The sequence below is a fragment of the Carassius carassius genome, chromosome 30, assembly GCF_963082965.1.
Source record: "Carassius carassius chromosome 30, fCarCar2.1, whole genome shotgun sequence".
Lineage (NCBI taxonomy): Eukaryota > Metazoa > Chordata > Actinopteri > Cypriniformes > Cyprinidae > Carassius > Carassius carassius.
Window position 1 is genome coordinate 751,006 of NC_081784.1, and position 20,000 is coordinate 771,005.

At 40.3% G+C, this 20,000-nt stretch overlaps 1 protein-coding gene across 1 annotated transcript in view; it reads left to right on the top strand.

Moving 5' to 3' along the window:
* Nucleotides 1-20,000, top strand: part of LOC132110372 (adhesion G protein-coupled receptor A3-like) — an 88,453-nt gene that overhangs the window by 18,713 nt on the left and 49,740 nt on the right. Inside the window, exons 6-10 of the mRNA XM_059516922.1 lie at nucleotides 701-864; nucleotides 1,157-1,370; nucleotides 14,670-14,834; nucleotides 16,387-16,609; nucleotides 17,561-17,710. Coding sequence (XP_059372905.1) covers nucleotides 701-864; nucleotides 1,157-1,370; nucleotides 14,670-14,834; nucleotides 16,387-16,609; nucleotides 17,561-17,710 — 916 coding nt within the window. The remainder of the gene's footprint in view (nucleotides 1-700; nucleotides 865-1,156; nucleotides 1,371-14,669; nucleotides 14,835-16,386; nucleotides 16,610-17,560; nucleotides 17,711-20,000) is intronic.

Here is a 20,000-nt window from a genome sequence, read left to right on the forward strand (position 1 = left end):
AATATTTTACTTTTTTGCTTCAATTTGATTTAGTTTTAGAAATGTTGTTGTTTTTTATATTTTTCTCTAATGTTTTGTTAATTTTGTTATTATTTTGAATTGGATTTTAAGTTTTGTTTTCACTTTAATCTTAGTTAGTCAAAAAAAAGATGTCTGCAATTTTTTTTTTTGATAATGTTTTGTTAATTTTGTTAATATTTTGAGTTTGATTTTATATTATATGTTTTCACTTTAATTTGAATTAGTTTTTGAAATTTTGATGGTTTTGTTAATATATTTTAATTTAATTAGTTTTAGAAATTTTTATGGTTTTGTTAACACTGAATTGTATTTTATATTTTATGTTTTCACTTTAATTTTAGTTGGTTTTGTTAATATTTTGAATTGGTTTGGATTTTAAATTTTCTGTTTTCACTTTAATTTTGGTATGTTTAATTATTAAGTTTGTCAGGATCTGTTGTCTCTAAATGACTAATTTATTACATTTATTTAGTTTAACTTTGTTCATCTGGACAGTTTTTGTTCTCTGTCAGTCCAGTAAAAGTAATGCAGGGGAACTAGCTACTATTCATTACCAGCAGTAAAGTAATTAGAATAGAATTAAAAGTAACTTCACAAAGAAGCTCTGCAGAATCATTTCAGAAGTTGTTCTCATGCAGTGAGGTCAGTGTGTTAAATGGATAATGGTGGTGTTTTTCAGGCACGTGGGCACAGACTATCTGTTCTGTGATTGTCAGCTGCGCTGGTTGTTGTCGTGGATCAGATCTCATGCGGTGCGTGTGGGGAATAAATCCGTGTGCATGTATCCGACTCTTCTTCATGGACTGGAGCTGTGCAGACTTCAGGAGCGGCAGCTCCGATGCGGTAAGACTTCACCGATGTTCACCAGCTCTAAAGTCATGTCAAAACATTAAACAGAGAGCCCTTTATTACCTTGGGGGATAAAAATAAGGAAGCATAAATTATAAAAAGCATGAATTATGTCCACTGATGATGTTTTATTTGCCTGTGTTATTCACTCAAATTCAATGAAGGAAATCAGGTGATGCACAAACAGTTTCTTCAAATACCTCATCTGAATAGCAGGAGTTTATATATATATACAGTATAATGGTTTGTTTAGTATGTCACACTGTTTAAAACGAGTGTGTTTCAGACGGCCCGCTGGAGCTCCCCGTCCTGCAGCTCATCCCGACTCAGAAGCAGCTGGTGTTCCCCGGGGACCGTCTGCCTCTCCAGTGCACCGCCTCGTACCTCGACCCGTCCGTCAGACTGTCCTGGAGCCACAAGCAGAGTCCCGTCCACACGCTGGAGGACAGAGGGCTGTACGTGGAGGACAGCATCATTCACGACTGCTGCCTCATTACCAGGTGAGAGGGACAAGATCGTATTCATTGCCACTTTCTTTACACTGTTTTTCCTACTCCGTGGCAAATTGAATGCTGTGTGTCTCTGCGTGACAGACTGTAGTGATGTTTCTGAATGGGTTGCCAGGTATGTGTAAAAAAATCAGCCCAATCATGTCACAAGAAAAAGCAGCAACTGTGCAATGCTGTCATTGCTGTTGAACGAATCTGTTGAGTGATTCAATGACTCATTCATAAAGGTAGTTGCATTTTTCAGTCTGTTTCAGAATTCGTTCGTTTTGAAAATTAATCAAACAGATTGGTTGAGTGAATGAATCAATAACTCATTCATAGAGGCAAACTCTTTTTTTCGGTCTGTTTGGAATGAATCAGTTGAGTGAATTAATCAACGAAATAGCTTTTTTCGATCTGTTTTGGAATGAATTGGTTGAGTGAATGAATCAATGCACTTGCTTTTTTCGATCTGTTTCAGAATGAATTGGTTAAGTGAATGAATCAAACAAATTGTTTGAGTGAATTAATCTATTGCTTTCTCATAAAAGACAAACACTTGTTTCATTTTCAATTGTTTTTGTCTGGAAAACAATATTTAGGAGGAACATGACATTTTGCAGTGTGATCAAATCATTTGTAAAATTATATATACATACTATATCATTAGAGAGAGAGACAGAAAATGTGTGTTATGTTGTTGTATCGATAATCTGGTGAACAAAAGCATGCTTGAGTACTAATTTTTAATATGTTTCTAGGTGGTTGCTAGGTATTTTCTTCATGTCCGGTGTTTTGTGGGTACAGCTATTGTAAATGTGCTTCAATGACGGTTACAGTCTAATACTTAGCAGTGACCTTTTCAAATGAAATAACTAAAATCCTGCTCATGCATTTATTAAAATTGGGGTACACACATCTTTACCTTTACTTTGTGTGATCAGTGCCCTTGATAGAGATCTGAAAGGACAAGAGTCAATTGAACTGGCTGGTTTTCAGCGGCTCCATGCGTCCCTGCAGAGGTTTGGCCGACGTGTGCGAACAGTCGTCTAGAGTTCGGCAGGTTTAGTGCGTTTAACGAAACATATGCTGCATGGTAATTAGGGGGCGATAATGCACCACATGCCGACTCTCAAGCACTTCACGGACCACCGTGCCTCTTCCTCCGGCTCTCTCCATCTCCCATCACACGCACACACACACACACACACACACAGTTTGTGAGAAAGTGAGTGTAGCTCTCACCACGCAGAAACGTCTGCGCATAAATTTTGATGAAGTGCCAACAGAAATATGTTTCTTAGTGTCAACAAGCCATTTTCTGTGCAGGCCGGAGCGCTGGTGTTTCCTCAGCTAATTTCCCCTCGTTAGTAAACTGGTGTGTTTATTAGTATGCAGAGGAGACACTGACTCATTCAGCCGTCATGTGGATCATCTGCTCTGTAGTCCGCCCTCGTTCTCTTCTGACTAAATTCCCTCTCGGATTTCACTCATAATCTCAGGACTAGCTGAGCGAGTCGTATCTGAAGTTTGATTAGAAAGTGATCTGAAGCAGATAGATTAGTTGAACACTACTCTACATTTAGTTTAATGCTGTGTAATAGCCTCACTGGATATAAAATCATTTTGCTAGAACTTCTCTTAATGAATAGACTATATATGGAAGCGTTACTTTTCAAATGCAATATGCAAAATACAAATATTACATGTAAAATTTGTGTATTTGTTTATATAATTCCCATAGCCATTTGTGTGATATCTGATGCAAAATTGTAAATTCAAACGTAACAAATTAATTAGCATTTTTCAGTTCCTTCGCTAGCATTAACAATTAAATTAAATACACAGCTGAGTGCACTCTAATTAGAAAAATGTAAACTGAAATGCATTTGCAGTTATAGAGGAATATTTTATTTGTTAATGCAAAAAGGGTGGCAAGATGATTTTTTTTCTTAAATTAATTTAATTTAAATTTAATTTACACAATTGTATTTGCATGCTGCTTAATGAATATATGTGGACTAAAAAAAGGCATTTGAGATGATTGCATTAACATGTTCACATCCTCTCCTGTCCTTGCCACTTTACATATTATAATGGCATTTTGCATATGGCATTTAAAATCTAATTGTCCTAGCTACAGTGTATCAATTATGTATTTGAATTGCATGCAAATTTTCCAATTATTTGAATTATAATTAAACTTGTGATGTGATGCATATTTGTCAGACATACATAAATGAAACAGGTCAGATTTCTATTCTCAAAGAATCATGGCATAGCTGCTTATTAATTATTTGCATCTATATGATTTTGCATCTAATGCCCTTATTCAACTTGCTTTGAAACAGCAAAAATTTGGTTATTACATGAACATGGTTAAAATATGACTAGCTGTGGAGCAGGCAATATTCAGTTAAAATGTATGAGATTCAAACAAATTGGATTTATTGATTTAGTTTGTTACAATAGTAAATCCAAATGCACAGTATATACAGTACAATTAAAATACATAAATCTCATATATAGGTCTAAATATTGTTTTTTCCCAAATGCAAATGTAATATTTGTAAATAATGTGACATATTGTCAATTGAAGTAAAAACCTATATTAAACCTATTTGGAAAAAAATGTTTGGTCACACTTTATTAAAACATAATTTTTTATAAAAATACATCTCATTAAAATACATAAATCTCAAAATCCTATCTTAAAAGCAAAAAAAACCAAAAAAAAAACACATTAACTACAACTTTTGCCTCAATAAACTCCTAATTAGCTGCCTATTAATAGTTAGTACGTTATTTATAAAGTTTAGGTACTGGGTCGGATTAGGAATGTAGAATATGGTAATGCGGAATATGTGCTTTATAAATACTAATAAACAGCCAATATGTTAATAATAGGCAACTAGTTAGAATTGGTCACTTTACTAAACTGTTACGCAATTTTTAAATCTAGCCCATACAAATATGTATGTTTATGTATCTGTAAAACAATTTTGGACATGTATGTTGATTCTAAAACCCATCAATACAAAGTAAATGTAAAAGATTTACTTGTGCGTCTCAATCAATTAGAATAACATGAAAAAGTTCATTTATTTCAGTAATTAAACTCAAATTATGAAACACCTTTAACAAAAACCCACCAATTCACTCTAAACTAATTAGAATATGGTGACGTGCCAATCATCAAAACACCTGCAAAGGTTTTCTGAGCCTTCAAAATGGTCACTCAGTTTGGTTCACTAGGCTACACAATCATGGGGAAGACTGCTGATCTGACAGTTGTACAGAAGACAATCATTGACACCCTTCACAAGGAGGGTAAGCCACAATCATTCATTGCCAAAGAAGCTGGCTGTTCACAGAGCGCTGTATCCAAGCATGTTAACAGAAAGTTGAGTGGAAGGAAAAAGTGTGGAAGAAAAAGATGCACAACCAACCGAGAAAACTGCAGCCTTATGAGGAGTGTCAAGCAAAATTGATTCAAGAATTTGAGTGAACTTCACAAGGAATGGACTGAGACTGGGGTCAAGGCATCAAGATCCAACACACACAGACGTGTCAAGAGATTTACTGAACCACAGACAACATCAGAGGCATCTTACCTGGGCTAAGAAGAAGAAGAACTGGACTGTTGCCCAGTGGACCAAAGTCCTCTTTTCAGGTGAGAGCAAGTTTTGTGTTTCATTTGGAAACCATGCTCCTAGAGTCTGGAGGAAGGGTGGAGAAGCTCATAGCCCAAATTGCTTGAAGTCCAGTGTTAAGTTTCCACAGTCTGTGATGATTTGGGTGCAATGTCATCTGCTGGTGTTGGTCCATTGTGTTTTTGTAAACAAAAGTCACTGCACCCGTTTATCAAGAAATCTTGGAGCACTTCATGCTTCCTTCTATTGACCAGCTTTTTGAAGACGCTGATTTCATTTTCCAGCAGGATTTGGCACCTGCCCACACTGCCAAAAGCACCAAAAGTTGGTTAAATGACCATGGTGTTGGTGTGCTTAACTGGCCAGCAAACTCACCAGACCTGAACCCCAGAGAAAATCTATGGGCTATCGTCAAGAGGAAGATGAGAAACAAGAGACCAAACAATGCAGATGAGCTGAAGGCCGCTGTCAAAGAAACCTGGGCTTCCAGACCACCTCAGCAGTGCCACAAACTGATCACCTCCACGCCACGCCGAATTGAGGCAGTAATTAAAGCAAAAGGAGCCCCTTCCAAGAATTGAGCACATGTACAGTAAATGAACATGCTTTCCAGAAAGCCAACAATTTACTAAAATGTAGAATATGTAGAAATGTGAAGAATGAGCTGAGCCGCAAGGCGAAGCTCTCGATTTACCGGTCAATCTACGTTCCTACTCTCACCTATGGTCATGAGCTTTGGGTCATGACCGAAAGGACAAGATCCCGGATACAGGCGGCCGAAATGAGCTTTCTCCGCAGGGTGGCTGGGCGATCCCTTAGAGATAGGGTGAGAAGCTCAGTCACCCGGGAGGAGCTCAGAGTAGAGCCGCTGCTCCTCCACATCGAGAGGGGTCAGTTGAGGTGGCTCGGGCATCTGTTCCGGATGCCTCCTGGACGCCTTCCCGGGAAGGTGTTCCGGGTGCGTCCCACTGGGAGGAGACCCCGGGGAAGACCTAGGACACGCTGGAGAGACTATGTCTCCCGGCTGGCCTGGGAACGCCTCGGTGTCCCCCCAGAAGAGCTGGAGGAAGTGTCTAGGGAGAGGGAAGTCTGGGGTTCTCTGCTTAGACTGCTGCCCCCGCGACCCGGCCCCGGATAAGCGGAAGAAGATGGATGGATGGATGGAAGTATTCTAATTTGTTGAGATGGTGGGTTTTTGTTAAATGTGAGCCAAAATCATCACAATTAAAAGAACCAAAGACTTAAACTACTTCAGTCTGTGAGCACTGAATTTACTTAATACATGAGTTTCACAATTTGAGTTGAATTACTGAAAGAAATTAATTTTTCCACAACATTCTTATTTATTTTGATGCACCTGTTTGTACAGATGATATATATGCTATAAACATATCTTCATCTAGCCAGAGAATGTACATATGTGAAAATTTTTATATGGCCTTATTGGTAACATATATGGCAATATCACTTTATGGAGCAATATACTGTATGTCATATTATATATTGATGAGTGAAAAAACATATGTAAAACAGTTCTTAAAGTGATCAAGGGCTCAAGGTTCTCACTGTGCTGTATTTGCTCATGTGATATGTTTGATTGACAGCTGTCACAGTGAATATGAGGACACTCAGGACTGCTTGTCATGCATTCAGGCTCTCTTGCCTCCTCTCTATTTTCTGTCGCTCTTTCCAAGAGTCGTTCCTGCAGGCTCATGATGGATTTCTTGACATTCTTCTGATTAGGCTGCCCAATTAATTGCTGCTCTCTCCTTGTACATATAAACGGTGCTGCTCTACTTTACGAGTGGAACCTATACTGTAATGTTGCTCTTGGCAGTGTGAAGATCCTCTGGCGAGAGAGATGGGAACAGCCCCGTCTGACTCCATCGGCCAACCAAAACACACACACTACTGATGGAGCGAGTTAGTGCAGTAGATCCCACAGGTCGATGTACTATAGTAAAAATATACAGCCTCCATTATGTTCTGCATAACACGGTCTTAAAGTGTCAATGTAAAAGACATACACCTTAGAAAACTACACACAGATCTTTCTGTAACACTAATTGTTTGATTTAAGAGCAGATTGCAGTCGCACCTTTTGCAGGTTAGACATTTGTGTTTTTTGACATGATGATTGATTATGAATAAGCGTGTTTTCATTTTTTTTTATAAAATTGCACGCATTGAAATGAATTGGTCACAATAAGACCAGGAACATAAATAAAACCTGTAAGGTCTGTATCATATTTGATATGCAAAAGCCTCAAAATAATCAAACTTTATTGTTAAATTTGATTTACACTCAATCTCCTGCATGTTTTCTGTTATCTAATGATTTTCGCCTCTCTGGGCTGATTGGCTCTTGGGTGATGTGATGTGGTAACCATGGTGACTGGAGTTTAATTCTCTCATTATGGCTCTGTTTGTCTGATGTGGGTTTGTGTCTGTCTCTCAGGTTTGAGGACAGACAGATGAGAGGATGACTAACAGCAGACAGACACGCTTAGTGACATGCTTGACAAACAAAAGTCAATTAACGATATAATTTCCAGCAAACTTTGTTTTTCTACTGAAAATATTCATTTGCTGCTTTAATATGTTTGTTTTTCTGTTTCTATGAGTAAAACCTTTTACATAAACTGCTGTCATGTTCATTGTTTATCCAGTCCATGTATTCTGCTCTCTTGACTCTCTCACATAACTTGCTGTTTATATAGTGCAGACGAGTGAGTGTGTAACTCGTCTGTAATCCCATAAATGCAGTGTTCACTTCATCATCATGATCTAATGGTGCCTCAGAGGTGAGCATACTCCATAAGCAGCCAATATTTGCTTGACCTTTAGAGAAACAAAGAGATGATGAAATAGTCAGTGTCTCATGCTTTGGGCTGAAACCTGAGACAAACCTTAGATCAACCTTAAAGCAACCTCAAATAAACTTTGTCTACTTTATCAAGGAAACTGAAATATTCAACTCATTATGAGCTGTACTGAAGAACTGGTGGTTACCAGGGTGTTGCTATTCGATTACTAATGTGTTGTGTGTGGTTACCAGGGCGTCGCTATGCAGTTGCTTGTTGCTAATGTGTTGTGGGTGGTTGCCAGTGTCACAGTGTCTGGGTTGTGTCCCTGGGTTTCCACTAGATGTCCTCCTTTCCCACAGTGTCTGTCACCTTATTAACTGTCTGTTCCCTTATTTGGTCACCTTCCTCCTTGTTTGAGTTAATTGATTATTCCCCACCTGTCTCCAGTTCCCTCATTCACCTTCTGTGTATTTATACCCGGTCTGTCTGTGTATGTGTCACGGAGTCCTTGTTGAATGTTAATTCATGTCCGTCAGTTCTTGCCCTTGCCTTGTCTTCTTGTTTGGTTTATGTTTGGATGGATGTTTTTGGTTACGACTCATGCCTGGACTGTGTATTCTCTTTGGATTACCCCTTATTAAAGACGTACTCGCAATTGGTTCTCTCTCCTGTGTTTTCTGTAACACCGATCGTGACAGAAGGACTCCGTCACACAGGGAACCAGCGGTATGTCATTTTTCCGTTCCCCAGCCAAGATGGCGGAGCGGCGAACCAAGTACCTTCGGTTGATCGCCCTCCGCCAAGAGGGCAATGAAGTGGGGGACCTGGCTCAGGTGTTCTGGTCCGTGGCCGAGGGCATGGGCTACAACGATGCGGCCCTCAAGGACTGTTTTAATGGCGGGCTGGATGATCCAGTGTCTCAGGAGGAGATGGCGCAGTTAGAGACACTGGAATTCTGGGAATTTGTGCGCTACCTGCAGCATCGGCTTCGGTGGGATGCCCCAGCCACTTCTGTCTCTTCCGGCGGGGTGGTCGTCAGCCCAGCACCACTACCCAGGATGGCAACCAGCCAAGCGCCACAACCCAAGATGGCCGCCAGTCCAGCACCACTGCCCAGAATGGCTACCAGCCAAGCGCCACAGCACAAGATGGCCGCCAGCCTAGCACCAATGCCCAAATTGGCCACCGGTTCAGCTCCACAACCCAAGATGGCCGTCAGCCTAGCGCCACAGCACCAGATGGCCGTCAGTCCAGCGCCACAGCACAAGATGGCCGTCAGTCCAGCGCCAATGCACAAGATGGCCGCTAACCCAGCGCCAATGCCCAAATTGCCACCGGTCCAGCGCCACTGTACAAGATGGCCGCCAGTCCAGCGCCACAACCCCAGATGGCCACCAGCCCAGCACCACAGTACAAGATGGCCGCCTGTCCAGAGTCATGGCCCAAGATGGCTGCTGGCCCAGCGCCGCTGCGCAGGATGAGAGTCTCAGCTGACCCTCCAGAGTCGAGTCAGGTGCCCGTGGACCCTCCAGAGTCGAGTCAGGTGCCCGTGGACCCTCCAGAGTCGAGTCAGGTGCCCGTGGACCCTCCAGAGTCGAGTCAGGTGCCAGTCACGGTGGACCCTCCAGAGTCGAGTCAGGTGCCAGTCACGGTGGACCCTCCAGAGTCGAGTCAGGTGCCAGTCACGGTGGACCCTCCAGAGTCGAGTCAGGTGCCAGTCACCGGTGATCTTCATGAGCAAATACAAGTCACCAATGATCTTCATGAGCAGTTTCAGGCCAGCACCAATCTTCTGGAGTCCAGTAAGGACACCAGGGAATTACCAGAGTTTTGTCGTCCCGTTGGTCCAGCCGCACGGAGGTCTGCTCCGCCTTGGGGGGCTCTGGTCCTGACCACATGGCTGTGGTGCTCTTCTGCTCCGCCCTGGGGGGCTTCCGTCCTGACCACACGGTTGTGGTGGTCTTCTGCTCCGCCCTGGGGGGCTTCCGTCCTGACCACACGGTTGTGGTGGTCTTCTGCTCTGCCCTGGGGGGCTTCCGTCCTGACCACACGGTTGTGGTGGTCTTCTGCTCCGCTCTGGGGGGCTTCTGCCCTGACCACACGGACGTGGTGGTCTTCTGCCCCGCCCTGGAGGGGCTTCATGTTGTTTTTTGTTTTTGTGTTCACTCCTGTCCCTGTTCCTCTCTGTCAGTCTGGCCCTCCGTCCCTCCCACTGAACCTTCTTCGGTCCTCCTCCCTCCTGGTCTCCCTGTTTGGTGTTCACACTTCTGGTGTCTGTTCCCCATGTTTTTCTTTTCTGGCCCTCCGTCCCTCCCCCTGAGCCTCCACCTATCCGCCTCCCTCCTGGTCTCTGTTTTGTGTCTGTCGTGGAACGTCTGGGAGCCGCTCCGTAGAGGGGGGGTACTGTCACAGTGTCTGGGTTGTGTCCCTGGGTTTCCACTAGATGTCCTCCTTTCCCACGGTGTCTGTCACCTTATTAACTGTCTGTTCCCTTATTTGGTCACCTTCCTCTTTGTTTGAGTTAATTGATTATTCCCCACCTGTCTCCAGTTCCCTCATTCACCTTCTGTGTATTTATACCCGGTCTGTCTGTGTATATGTCACGGAGTCCTTGTTGAATGTTAATTCATGTCCGTCAGTTCTTGCCCTTGCCTTGTCTTCTTGTTTGGTTTATGTTTGGATGGATGTTTTTGGTTACGACTCATGCCTGGACTGTGTATTCTCTTTGGATTACCCCTTATTAAAGACGTACTCGCAATTGGTTCTCTCTCCTGTGTTTTCTGTAACACCGATCGTGACAGCCAGGGCATTGCTATGCAGTCAATGTTTGTGAATTGCAGTTATTTTTGGAGTTTTTATTTTCTGAAATGCTATGAATGCTATTTTTTTCTGAAATTTTTGTATGTGCCCTATGTGTTGCTATGAAGTCGGTCATTGCCAGGGTGTTGCTTTGAAGTCGGTCATTGCCAGGGTGTTGCTTTGTAGTCCGTCATTGCCAGGGTGTTGCTATGCAGTCTGTCATTGCCATGGTGTTGCTATGAAATCGATCATTGCCAGGGTGTTGCTATGAAGTCGATCATTGCCAGGGTGTTGCTATGCAGTCGGTCACTGTCAGGGTGTTGCTATGAAGTCGGTCACTGTCAGGGTGTTGCTATGAAGTCGGTCACTGCCAGGGTGTTGCTATGAAGTCGGTCACTGCCAGGGTGTTGCTATGAAGTCGGTCACTGTCAGGGTGTTGCTATGCAGTCGGTCATTGCCAGGGCGTTGCTATGAAGTCGGTCATTGCCAGGGTGTTGCTATGAAATCGGTCATTGCCAGGGTGTTGCTATGAAGTCGGTCATTGCCAGGGTGTTGCTATGAAGTCGGTCACTGCCAGGGTGTTGCTATGAAGTCGGTCACTGCTAGGGTGTTGCTATGAAGTCGGTCACTGCCAGGGTGTTGCTATGAAGTCGGTTATTGCCATGGCGTTGCTGGGTGTTGCTATGAAGTCGGTCATTGCCAGGGTGTTGCTATGCAGTCGGTCACTGCCAGTGTGCTGCTATGCAATCGGTCATTGCCAGGGTGTTGCTATGCAGTCGGTCACTGCCAGGGTGTTGCTATGCAGTCCGTCATTGCCAGGGTGTTGCTATGCAGTCCGTCATTGCCAGGGTGTTGGCAATGTCGGTCATTGGCAAGGGTGTTGCTATGCAGTCGGTCACTGCCATGATGTTGCTATGCCGTCGGTCACTGCCAGTGTGTTGCTATGCAGTCGGTCACTGCCAGTGTGCTGCTATGCAATCAGTCATTGCCAGGGTGTTACTATGCAGTCGGTCATTGCCAGGGTGTTGCTATGCAGTCGGTCACTGCCAGGGTGTTGCTATGCAGTCAGTCATTGCCAGGGTGTTGCTATGCAATCGGTCACTTTTAGATCTACAAAATTAATCAACTTTATCAAAGAGAGAGTGATTAAAAGAATGTTCCTTGGTGTGTTTGTGTCCTTTTGTTAGTCTTTCAGTATTGAATATTTCATTAATATATCACATTTATTTACCTGTTCTTATTCAAGCTTCAGAGATAGTGAATTGAAGAGTCTCGATAGTGGAGCATTTTCATGCTCTGGGTTTTTAAATATTCATCAGCGAGGCCCGACTTCAGCACTCACAGGCCTGTTATTATCCTCAGATTGTGAAATATCAGCGCATGAGAGTAAATGCTGCTAATGAAGTGCTTTGGAGACAATTGTGGATGACTGGACAATAGAGCTCTGTTGTGTGAATGTAGGTCACTGTATGCATGTGTGTGTTTGTGTGTGTGTGTGTGTGTGTGTCCTCATTGATGCTTGTTTCTTCTCGTTTGCCACATACTGAAATGCATTTTGTTTTAAAGAAAATATGAACAGTGCATATCGAACTTACTGCCATGGTGCTTGGATGTTGTGGGTGGTTGCCAGGCAGTTGGTATGTGGTTGCTAATGTGTTGTGGGTGGTTGCAGGGTATTGGTATGTGGTTGCTAATGTGTTGTGGGTGGTTGCCAGAGTGTTGGTATGTGGTTGCTAATGTGTTGTGGGTGGCTGCCAGGGTGTTGGTATGTGGTTGGTAATGTGTTGTGGGTGGTTGCCAGGGTATTGCTATGTGGTTGCTAATGTTTTGTGGGTGGTTGCCAGGGTGTTGGTATGTAGTTGCTTGTTGCTGATGTGTTGTGGGTCGTTACCAGGGTGTTGCTATGTGGTTGCTAATGTTTTGTGGGTGGTTGCCAGGGTGTTTCTATGCAGTTTCTAACTTGTTGCAGGTGGTTGCTAGGGTGTTGCTGCTATGCAGTTGCTAATGCGTTGTTGGTGGTTGCCAAGGTGTTGCTATTCAGTTTTTTAATGCAATGTGGGTGTTTTCCAGGGGGTTGCTATGCGAATTCCAATGTGTTGTGGGTATTCCTAAGTGGTTTCTAGGGTTTTCTGGGTGGTTGATGAGGTCCACATGAATGAGTACATCATGATGTTCAAGAAATTAATAAATAAAGTAAATAAAGTTAATTTTTTATGCCATTTGATAATGTGTGCGTGTGATGGAGACTCTGAGCTGGTTTGGACTCGGATCAGAATTATGCAAGTCTCTAATTTAGTCTGAACTTATGAGAGGGAATCACTGCAGCTGTAAACCTGCTCACAGACATGCTCCATTTGCTCAGACACTAGAACAACAAATTATTATGTCTCACAAAGACAGAGAGGAGATGAGAAATTATGTGGCAAATGTTTTAATGGGTAGTATATATACATTAAATTAAGTCATATGTATATATATTGAGATATCTGGAATCGAGTTAGACTATGTATCTTGGCAAACATGAGCACAGTTTAAAACACAGTTCTGCTTGTGTCCTATCATTTATTTGTCATCATATGAGCGCAGAGCATCTCTTGTGTCTCTTTAGAGGAAGCACTCTGTTATTTTTGGCATGCGGTTGTCAGTTTAACAGGGCACAAGCACAGTTGCCCGACCACAGAGCTCTGCTGCACACCACAGCTCTTCAGAGTGATCTCTGAGCCAAATGTGCTACAGATGGGTCAGTCTCTAGTGCTGCAGCTGGTCGGTCTGAGGGTCCGAGGTCATTAATCATGGCTCTAAGTGCTGCCGGTCCACAGCAGAGAGAAATAATGAGCCATAATCAGACCTCATCAGGATGATTTACCTGTATGATCTCTAAGATAGACACTGAAAATGTCTGCATTGCACTCTGCATATTAATTCATTTGTGCTGAAGTATGCCTGTAATTATGACATGGTACCTTTAAACTGCTTTTACAGTAGAAATGTGTAGTTGTCCCCTTTTTGACTGAAGGAGGGACCTGAGTTATATCGTAGAGATTAAGCAATGGACTCTTAATTTGCTGGGCTAGTACACAACCACATGGCACATTATTTCAACCACATAGTAAAAACCACATCCTTAAAACTACCTAGTACACCTTTGTAACTAGCTAGCCTAGCACACAACTTCATAGCAACAGTTCAGTATTTACTGACATTTACAGAAAATTCTTGTCTTAGGACAACTTTGATTGCGTTTTTTTTTTTTTTTTTTGGATCCACTTCAAACGCTGACTACGATATTTCTACATTTCTGTAATTTTGATGTTGTAGAATTTGGTGCATAATTTCACACTGCTACTTTAACGCTGGTTTGAGTCGAATGTAAATCTAATAGTTGAAGATCAGCCTGGCTGTGAAAGAGTTTAATCTGTGTTTAATCACAAACATCAGTCTCCACACACTCAAGCACAGAATGAAAACTGACAGTCATTATGTCAAGAAAAGAGAGTCAACATTTCCTGAGAAGAGCTGGAGCATCTGAGTGTGTGTGTGTGTGTGTGTGTAAGGGGATTACGGACCTGAGCAGTCACTGTCTCTCTCTCTCTCTGAGCCTCTTATCACACTATGAAAGATTTGAGCGCGCTCACTGAGCCACTTACTATTCCACAGCCAGCGTGAATCGTTCGTGTCCCTCAGTGTTTCCCTCGAATATGTTGTAGCAATGCAGGAACGAAATCTGATGGAAATTCTACAGTGTATTAATAATATAAAACTGAATCTAAATGAGTCCGAATAACCTTATTCTCGAGTGCTCAGTATTGCATGGATGGATTCGATTTGAAATAAAAAGCCCCTCAAATAGAATTTATTATGCACTTAGAAAATGTATACCATTTATTATTTGAATAGATGCAAAAATGCACATTTCATAAAGACATTATTTAAAGGATAACCGAACACAGATGCTCATGGTCTCGACTGTTTGTGTGAGATTCACTCTGTCCGTGTGTTAAACTGGCTCTTGTTCAAATGTGACTCATTGCCGTCTCAACCTCGTTTCGCAGCGAGCTCATCCTGTCCAACATTGATGCAGCCGTTTCCGGTAATTGGCAGTGTCACGTGACCAGTTCCCGTGGCAACAGCTCAATCGGGATGGAGATCGTGGTGCTGGAGACGACGGCACTGTACTGCGCAGCCGAGAGGGTCAGTAGCAACAAGGGCGACTTCAGGTGTGTCTGCAGCTACAGACATCACACACACCAATCAACAGAGCGCCAGCTTAAAGGGACAGTTCACCCAAACATGAGAATCCTGTCATCAAGTTGTTCCAAGCCTGTGAGTTTCTTTATTCTGTCAAACACGAAAGAAGCGATTTTGAAGAGTGCTGGGAACCAAACAGTTGATGGTAGCCATTGACTTCTTTTCCATAGTATGGAAGTCAATGGCTGCTGTCAATGTTGAAACTTGTTTCAGGTTTTGGAGAATTTCCATTTTTGGGTGAACTATGCCTGTAAAAACCACACAGATTGTGTATTTGCGAAGCATCAGTGCCTCCTTTTTGTTTTAATGTCAGTTCTCTGATTGCTGCTTTTATAGCTCCATGTTCTGTGTTTATGCAGCACACGTCTGTAATGGGCTGGAAAATTAGCCTGTTGTTAGCAGAGGAATTAATGTAATAACTGGCAACAACAAACAGACACTGTTTATGTTCACAAACTCATGTGAGAAACTCGTCAAAAGACAATGCCATTCAACAGGTTGGGGTCAGAAATTAATCTTTTTATTCAGCAAAGATGCGTTAAATTTATTAGAAGTGACAGTGAAGACATTTATAATGTTACAGAAGATTTCTATTTCAAGTAAAAGCTGATCTTCTGAACTTTCTATTCATCTGTGAATCCTGAAATATAAAATGTATCACAGTTTCCACAAAAAAAACTGTTTTCAGCATTGATAATAATCAGAAAAAGTTTCTTGAGAAATTTCAGCTTGAACACAGCAATAAATTACAATTTAACTGATATTAACATAGAAAACATCTGTTTTAAATTGCAATAATATGTTGTTGTTTTTTTGACTCTACTTTTGACCAAATAATATATTGAATAGAAGATATAAATAGTAAAAATCTAAATTATTCAAAGATGTTGAGAGGTATTATAAGCAAAAAAAAAAAAAAAAAGAAAGAAAAGCGTGTGTTATATAAAATATTATAATATATAAAAATATTATATTATATTGGTTTTCTTCTACTGAATTTCCATCATCAAATGCTATCATCAAAGACGGGAATACATTTCAGCTTAAATTATTATCATTTTAAATAGAAATTATTATTAAATTATTATTTAAATTGTAATAATATTTTTTTTTAATTACTGTATTTTTTTCCAAATAATTAAAAAATTAAAAAAAAGGAAAAAAATTGTTAAATTAAAACTTTTGTAATAACATTTCACACTATTACTGTTTTTACTCTATTTTGATCCAATAAATGTAATAATGTAAAAATAAACCCCAAACTTTTGATTGGTCGTGTAAACCATCTGAATGATATCACGTTATCTTGAAAAATAGCACAGAAGGTTTAATTTATAGTAAAGAAAGATGCTCAAGCATGCTTTCCAAACACAACATTTGGCAAAGAGCTATAAATTCTAGAAATTAGTATATTTATAAATGTACTATAAATTATCTACTGAAAATGACTCAAATCACAGAGAGAAAGGTGACATCAGTGAATCGAAAACAGACTCTTGATCTGATGAATCACGTTCACAGGTGGCCGAAGACGTTGGCTGGGTTCATGGCCTTCCTGCCGTGTGCCGTGTCCAGCTCTAGCTCCGCCCCTCAGGAAAAGAGGGCGTGGTCTAGCTCTGACTCCGCCCCTCAGGAGAAGAGGGCGTGGCGAAGGTGTGACCGCACGGGCCGCTGGGCGGAGCACGACTATAACCAGTGCTCATATGTGAGAGAGTCCACACGCAGACTGCATGAGCTCACACAGGTCTGTACCTTCATCATCATCATCATCATCATCAACAACAGCGAGTGTTTTATTGCAGTCTCAGACTGAATGGTGCCGCCAGAGAGCCGTTATCCTGCTGGAATTGCTTCTGGCGCGGAGCAGATGTTCAACTTGACCTTGATTTACTCAATCATTTGTGTGTTAAAGGCTGAAATAGTTCAGTGCTAAACACAGATTCAGACAGGATCTAAAGTGTTTTATTATGTACATGAAAATATTCAAACGCTAATGCATCCAGAAGACATACACTATTCGAGCACACAATATTAGAAGCCAAAACATGCTTTTCAACTAGTTATTTTTAGTATGAAATAACTTTTGAAGAGCGAATGTACAGTGGCGTTTAAACATTTGTATCTGATAAGATTTTTAAGTGAAAAGAAGGGGTGGATATGTTTTGAAAGAGTCTCTTCTGCTCATCAGGGCTGCATTTATTTGATCAAAAATACAGTAAAAATGTTGAAATATTATTAGAATCTAAAACAGCTGTTTTCTATGTGGATATATAGTAAAGTATAATTTATTTCTGTGATGCTCCGCTGTATTTTCAGCATCATTCCTCCAGTCTTCAGTGTCACATGATCTTCAGAAATCATGAAAATATGATGTTTTACTGCTCAAGAAACATTTCTGATTATTCTCAATGTTGAACACAGTCGTGCTGCACAATATTTCTGTGGAAACTGTGATGCATTTTATTTTTCAGGATTCAGAGATGAATAGAAAGTTCAGAAGAACAGCATTTATTTGAAAATAGAAATCTTTTGTAACATTATAAATGTCTTTACTCTCACTTTTGATCAATTCAATGCCTCCTTTTTAAATAAGTGTAAATGTACTGACCCCAAACCTCTGAACAGCTGTCCAGATGCATTTCACTGGTGTCACTCGATATGGAGAGATGACTGTAATCTTCTGGTTCTCTCTCAGATGTCGGTGAATGTCTCCAGCGCTCTGATGGTGGCTCAGCAGCTCTCGTCTCTCACCAGCAGGGCGGCGCTGTTTGGAGACATGATGGATGTGATATTTGTCACTCATCTGGTAGAGAGACTCACACGCCTGGTGGATCATGTCAGAGAGGTGAGAGCTATGCATCCATCCATCCAAATTAATAAAAACTAAAATGAGATATAAAAAAAGCTTAAAATTAGAAATATCTGCCAAAAAAAAAACCATTAATAGCAACTTTTTTTTCAGCATTTCTCCTTTTCAATCAGTTTAACCTGAAGTTCTAAAATAGAATTAAAATGGAAATAAAATAAAAATAAAACTTTAATCTGATAAATTAATAAAAATAATAAATTAGTAAATCTGTCAAAATATCCTGTTGTAAGCAGGGTTCTTATAGTAAACCGACTAAAACAAAATAAAATAGAAATATATATATATTTTAAAATGTTTTAATTAATTATACATTTTCATTTAGTTTAAATAAAAAAGTGTTTAAACTTACTTCAGCATTTTTCATTTAGTTAGGTTAGCTTGAGAAAAATGATAATCATGCTAGCCACATGCTAATAACATTATAATCATGATAAAACATGTAAATTACATTAGAAACATGCTTATCATGCTAAAAACATGCTAGTGACATGCGTATCATGCTAAAACATGCTAGTGACATGCTACTCATGCTAGACACATGCAAATCACATTAGAAACATGCTAGCAACATGCTAACAACATGCTTATCATGCTAAAACATGCTAGTGCCATGCATATCATGCTAGACACATGCAAATCACATTAGAAACATGCTAGCAACATGCTAACAACATGCTTATCATGCTAAAAACATGCTAGCAACATGATAACAACATGCTTATCATGCTAAAAACATGCTAGTGCCATTGTATCATGTTAAAAACATGCTAGTGACATGCTAATCATGCTAGACACATGCAAATAACATTAGAAACATGGTAACAACATGCTAACAACATGCTTATCATGCTAAAACATGCTAGTGCCATTGTATCATGTTAAAAACATGCTAGTGCCATGCATATCATGCTAGACACATGCAAATCACATTAGAAAAATGCTAGCAACATGCTAACAACATGCTTAACATGCTAAAAAACATGCTAGCAACATGCTAACAACATGCTTATCATGCTAAAAACATGCTAGTGCCATTGTATCATGTTAAAAACATGCTAGTGACATGCTTATCATGCTAGACACATGCAAATCACATTAGAAACATGGTAACAACATGCTAACAACATGTGTATCATGTTAAAACATGCTAGTGACATGCTACTCATGCTAGACACATGCAAATCACATTAAAAACATGCTAGCAACATGCTAACAACATGCTTATCATGCTAAAACATGCTAGTGCCATGCATATCATGCTAGACACATGCAAATCACATTAGAAACATGCTAGCAACATGCTAACAACATGCTTATCATGCTAAAAACATGCTAGCAGCATGCTAACAACATGCTTATCATGCTTAAAACATGCTAGTGCCATTGTATCATGTTAAAACATGCTAGTGACATGCTAGACACATGTAAATCACATTAGAAACATGGTAACAACATGTTAACTGCATGTTAATCATGTTAGTAACAGGCTAATCATGATAAAAACATGCTATCAACATCTATCTAATCTATTTAAAGTTCAAACATTTAAACTTCAAGCTTTTATAACTGCTTTATACTTTCTAAAGACCACCTAAAGTTGGTCTTGATGAACTTTTTAATCTAGTTTAACTTGGCGTACTACAAAAACTAGAACTAAAACAGAAATAAAAATGTATAAAATCTAAATGAAAAAAAAGATAACACTTAGGGAATAGGGAACACTTATTCACTATTAACTATCACTTTTCCATCAGTAAATTCCTAATTTGCTGCTTATTAATAGTTGGTAAGTTAGTTGTTAAGTTTAAGTATGGGGATGTAGATTAAGGAATTAATATGTGGTTAATTACCACTAATGGCTCATACTCAATAAATGTGCATTCTAATAAGAAACTAGTTAAGAGACCCTTAAATAAAGTGTAAGCCTTTAAAATTGAGCTGGAAATATAAATAAAGCTAATTCAAAATATTAATAAAATAGTATTTCCGTGATGCTGAAATTACACTGGTTTTAAGCACTCACTTGATCCTGATGATTGTCATTTAATTGAAATTCACTTCATCTTGATTTAAGAGTGTTTCTGAAAGCAGGAGACAGACCCCGAGGAAGAGCGTGATGTGATCAGTGTGAAGTATATCTCGCTCTCACGTGTGACTCCGTCTCTTCTTCTACTGCTGCTGTGCAAATTAGATGCAATTTGAACATTGCACGCTGTTATCAACTATTTTCAGCTTTAAGTGTTATGTACATGTTCACTCAACACGT